Consider the following 5,506-nt stretch of genomic DNA (forward strand, 5'->3'; position numbering starts at 1 on the left):
TGTTTCTACCTGTGCTTCTTCTTTGTGGCTGCGTTACTATCAGGAGATGGAAATGCTAGAGAGTACCTGTTGCCATAGTAAGTACGTATTGTTCCAACTCACCTCCGCCCCATGGCTTGTGTTCAAACTATTAACCCCACCGTTCTTTGCATGGATTCACTCATCCGACTCTTCCTCTTCCTCGTTCTCTCTCTGTGTCTCTGCGGCCCGCTTGGGTTGAGTATCTATTCCTCCTCACTTTGGTCCTTGACTTCCTGTTCTTTCCCTCTTAGTTCCTTTTGTTGCCAGGTGCTATTTCAGAGGTCCTCCCTGTCTGAAATGACAGTATCTCTTAAATGATGAGATTGATGTTAACACCACTTCCTATACAATCTATGTTTCTAGCCAGCGACAGTGGAGAGATCTGAGATAGACCCAGCAACAAATCTCTTTTTAGGTAATCTCTTCCTTCCCGGAGTTGATCTATTGTGAACTTAACCTTTTGAGTCTTACATGGGAACATCTTATTTTAAAACTATATGAAATCATAAGTTCCTGCATTAGAATTCCCATGAATAAAATACATGAAACTGGTAATGTATATTGCTATTATAATGTATTGAATGTTATGTTTTTGTTCCAGATGAGACCAACCTCTGGTGTATATACAGCGCTACTGTATTTTAGTGGAGTGTGGCTGTAGTAGAATGCATGCTTTTTTTTTCGCTTTACTAAGTGTGAGGCTTGTTTTGTTGGCTTAGCAGTAACATGATGAACAGCTTCCTATATCAATTGTTTGTTAAACATAACATGACACAGCAATAAATTAATCTTCATCAATATTCAGAGGCTCTTCAGGGGTTCTATGGATAATCAGTCTGTTGTGTATACCTGCTAGTAATATGAGTTAGAAATACAGTATATTGTCTGTGGTTTGTATGCATGGTGAGGAACTCAGACAAACAGCGGACAGTGGTTGTCTTGTGCTACATTGACTGCACAGTTTATGCACAAGCATGAAGATGAACTGTACTTAATCCCACTGCACTCAATAGTTTATAGGCACATGAATTTGATATACAGTGCATTCAGAAAGTATTCAGACCCCTTGACTTTTTCCACATTTTGTTATGTTTTCCTCAATCTACACACAATACCCCATAATGACAAAGTGAAAACAAGTTTAGATATTTTTGCAAATATATTACAAATAAAATAGTTAACTTATTTACATAAGTATTCAGACCCTTTGCTATGAGACTCGAAATTGAGCTCGGGTGCATCCTGTTTCCATTGATCATCCTTGAGATGTTTCTACAACTTGATTGGAGACCATCTGTGGTAAATTCAATCGATTGGACATGATTTGGAAAGGCACACACCTGTCTTTGTAAGGTCCCACAGTTAACAGTGCATGCCAGAGCAAAAACCAGGCCATGAGGTCGAAGGAATTGTCCATAGAGCTCAGAGACAGGATTGTGTCTCCATTCTTTAAATGGAAGAAGTTTGGAACCACCAAGACTCTTTCTAGAGCTGGCCGCCCGGGCCAGACTGAGCAATCGGGGGAGAAGGGCCTTGGTCAGGGAGGTGACCAAGAACCCGATGGTCACTCTGACAGAGTTCCTCTGTGGAGATGGTTGTAATTCTGGAAAGTTCTCCCATCTCTGCAGCACTCAACCAATCAGGCCTTTTTATATTAGAGTGGCCAGACGAAAGTCACCCTTCAGTAAAAGGCACATGACAGCCTGCTTAGAGTTTGCCAAAGGGGCGAAGGTTCACCTTCCAACAGGACAACGACCCTAAGCACACAGCCAAGACAACGCAGGAGCGGCTTCGGAACAAGTCTGAATGTCCTTGAGTAGCCCAGCCAGAGCCTGTACTTAAACTTGATCCAACATCTCTGGAGAGACCTGAAAATAGCTGCCCATCCAACCTGACAGAGATTGAGAGGATCTGCAGAGAAGAATGGGAGAAACCCCCCAAATACAGGTGTGTCAAGCTTGTAGCTTTTATACCCAAGACTCAAAGCTGTAATCGCTGCCAAAGGTGCTTAAAAACCTGTTTTTGCTTTGTCATTATGGGGTATTGTGTGTAGATTGATGTTGGGGGAAAAACTATTAAATCTACTGTATAAAAGCTGTAAGGGCCTTACCCTTCCCTGGATTTTATTTTAAGCATTAAGTTATAGAGCTGTTGAGCTTTGCTTTGTGAAATGGTCAGCGTTCTTGTCTGAGTCTTCAATGTAAAGCTTTTGTGGTCCGAGTCTTCAATGTATAGCTAGGCGGTGGTGGTGGCTAGTTGAGCTGATGGTGTTATTCTATATATAGGCATGCCGCAGCTGAGGAGCATGTTGTCTTATTGATGCCTGAAGATTATGATCTGCAGACGTAGACTGTTTTCATGGTTGATATAGATATGTGTTCACGACTAGCTGGACTACAGAATGATGGTAGAAGAAAATTGGATATATCGCTGTTGTGGATTAATCTGTAGCCCAAATGAGAGTAATGTGAAATGGCCAAAGTAAATAGTTTAATAGCAGATTTTAAAAGCTGATCTCATATCTGCCTTGATACGTGGTCTCATCTGTATTGCAGGCCCTGTAAATGAACCGTTTCCTCCTAATCTAATTAGATCTTCTCCTCCCTCCCCCTGCTCTCCCACCCTCCCCCACAGAGCCCCAGCCGGAGCACACCTATAAGGACGAGAGTGACCAGGCTACACTGAGACAGACCCTCCCTAACTTGTCCCAAGACAACCAACCCTCCGCCACCCCATCCCCCACCCTCCCCGCCAAAGACCCCACTCCTGCCCCTCCCGCCACCGTTGAGGGGGAGGAGCCTGCTGACGCTTCCGCCGCCGGCAACCAAGACTGTGAACAGGACGGTGACGAATATCCCAGCAAATCGCCTTCCAAGAAGAAGAAGACGTTCCGCACTCCCTCCTTCCTCAAGAAAAACAAAAAGAAGATGGAAGAAAAGGAACAAAAAGCAAAGGAACCCTAGATGAGACCACCGCCTGCACACCCCTCTCACGCTTTGTAACCCTTTGCTTCCCCTTGAGCGAGCCACAACCCACATCATTTGATGTTGATGCTTTTTATAATTTGTTTGCCTGGCATTATAACTTTGTGGGCACCTCCTAGTGTGTGCTAAGTTTCTATAAAAATGGGTCAAGATCACTTACGAAGTTTTAATAAGTCGCTTTAATTGGTGAATGACTGTGTGCATTCAGTCTTGTTCAGTGTGGCTTGTTACGCATGCTGTCTATTTAGGCCCACTACTTGGAGTGAGCAGTGTATTTTTGTTTTCATATTATTATTATTAGTAGTATTTTTTTATTTTTTATTTTAATAGTTACTGAAACTCGATTAACCACTACAATGTTGTGCGATTGTATCAAAGTGCCCCCCAAAAAAATGAAAATAAGCTTTTACTCTGTCATTTAACTGGTGGTAACCGATTCAAAATGTATAACTACAAATGAACTGCATGGTGCTAATTTCAGATTTCTAACATTAGCGTTAAATCTGTTCACTCAAACATGGGGTCCAAGTTAGGTTTTTCTTGGCCTATGGCCCGTGAGAACTCAAATCATGTCAAGAATAGCATAACAACTCTTAATCTGAATTTGACATTCTGTCACTCCCGTACCTCTATCAACCAGGGTTTAGTGGCACCTGGTGAGAGGGAGAACTGCTGCTCCAATCACAAAGACACAAACAAACGGGACCTAAGAGGACAGATACAGTACTAGACAGAGAATACAAATGTATTTTATATGGTTAATGATATAGCTATAGTCAATTTATTTTGTTATTCAAAAAAATCTTCATTTAGCCATTTTCACTTGCTGTGAGAGCACTGTGAACTGAAGCACCACAGCCTGGACTGCTGTTTTTTAACCGTTGCTTTTAGAGGAAACAGTAGGTCAGCCTGGATCCGAACTGAACGTCAAAAACAACAATTCAGTCTGGATTCAGGCTACCGATAAGTACATAGGGAATGTTGGAATACAGTTGTTTTGAAGCCACATCGCACCATTTTAACACTGCATGCATGATCAGTGACCACACTGCAATGGACTACTCTCTCAATCCCCTCTGAAATGAAATAACTGTCTCAAGAAAACATCTCGCTTTCAAGTTGCACTCAAGACACTGGAGTTAATGTAATCTATCTGTTGGTGTGATCTTACAGCCTGGTCCCAGATCTATTTGTGCTGTCACACCAAACAATGGCAATAGGAATGGACGAAATGACACACCTGGGACAAGGCTAGCAATCTTACACCTTGGCTTTTAAAAAAAGTTGTCAGGCAGAGGGGCGTTGATGCCGGACCAATGTCATGAATGAATCCCACTTGCCTGTGAAGTTTTGGTTTTAGACTATCAAAACCTTGCCTGGTCCCAGTTCTGTTAGTGCTGTCTTACCAATGGCATAAAGGACCATAGGAGTTGGCAAGATGGCACAAACAGATCTATGACCAGGCTACTATTAACCTGGTATATTACATAATTGATGCAAGCTGAGGACATTAGCCTGTTCCCTGAAGAACCGCATGGCATTAAACTAAAGCTTTGAACTTGTATTGTTTGTTGTCTCTACATTATGACTAACTCCCTTTTACTTATTGTTAATAACTCCCTTTTACTCCCTTTTACTTATTGTTAGTATTGTTATTAGCACAATAATAGCAAAGTCCTTAGTCATTTCTTCATTTGAAGTCACTTAGAATTGTTTTAAACTTGCAGCTAAGCTGTTCCCCCATTCCACAAATGTGTAATTATACCATTTATAGACTACCATCTTTTTTTCACTGTACTGTTTATTTTTGTTCAATCATTAATAAAAATCCTTCCTTCAAACAATTCCAAATGATCATTTTTGCCAAGACTAGTAAATCTTGCGTTGACTTTTCATCAGCAGAACAATACTTATGGTATTACTCGCTGATATTAGTACTACACTGAACAAAAATATAACCGCAACATGTTAAGTGTTGGTCCTATGTTTCATGAGCTGAAAAAAGAACCCAGAAATGTAACATATGCACAAAAAAAGCTTATTTCCCTCTAATTTTGTGCATATTTGTTTACCTGTTAGTGAGCATTTCTCAATTGCCAAGATAATCCATCAACTGACAGGTGGGGCATATCAAGAAGCTGATTAAACAGTGTGATCGTTACACAGGTGCACCTTGTGCTGGGGACAAAAGGCCACTAAAATGTGCGGTTTTGTCACACAACACAATGCCACAGATGTCTCAAGTTTGGAGGGAGCGTGCTATTGGCATGCTGACTGCAGGAATGTCCACCACAGCTGTTGCCAGAGAATAGAATGTTAATTTGCCTACCATAAACTGCCTCCAAAGTCGTTTTAAAGAATTTGGCAGTACGCCCATCCTGCCTCACAACTGCAAACCACGTGTACGGCGTTGTGTGGGCGAGCGGTTTTCTGATGTCAACGTTGTGAACAGCGTGCACCATGGTGGGGGTGGCGTTATGATATGGGCAGGCATAAGCTAC

General features: G+C 41.8%; 1 protein-coding gene across 15 annotated transcripts in view; it reads left to right on the forward strand.

Annotated features, from left to right (window-relative positions):
* The window catches only part of LOC115159101 (alpha-adducin), a 56,740-nt gene extending 51,891 nt beyond the window's left edge, over positions 1 to 4,849 (forward strand). For 3 of the 15 annotated variants that reach the window (XM_029708514.1, XM_029708513.1, XM_029708515.1), the window contains one exon: positions 44 to 821. In XM_029708514.1, coding sequence (XP_029564374.1) covers positions 44 to 78 — 35 coding nt within the window. In that variant the 3' untranslated portion in view covers positions 79 to 821. Of the gene's footprint in view, positions 1 to 43; positions 822 to 2,655 lie in introns of those variants that run through there. The other 12 variants (XM_029708501.1, XM_029708509.1, XM_029708502.1 and 9 more) reach the window with 8 other exon arrangements.
* The last annotated feature ends 657 nt before the right edge of the window (positions 4,850 to 5,506 follow it).

Source organism: Salmo trutta, chromosome 23 (genome assembly GCF_901001165.1).
Source record: "Salmo trutta chromosome 23, fSalTru1.1, whole genome shotgun sequence".
Taxonomy (NCBI): domain Eukaryota; kingdom Metazoa; phylum Chordata; class Actinopteri; order Salmoniformes; family Salmonidae; genus Salmo; species Salmo trutta.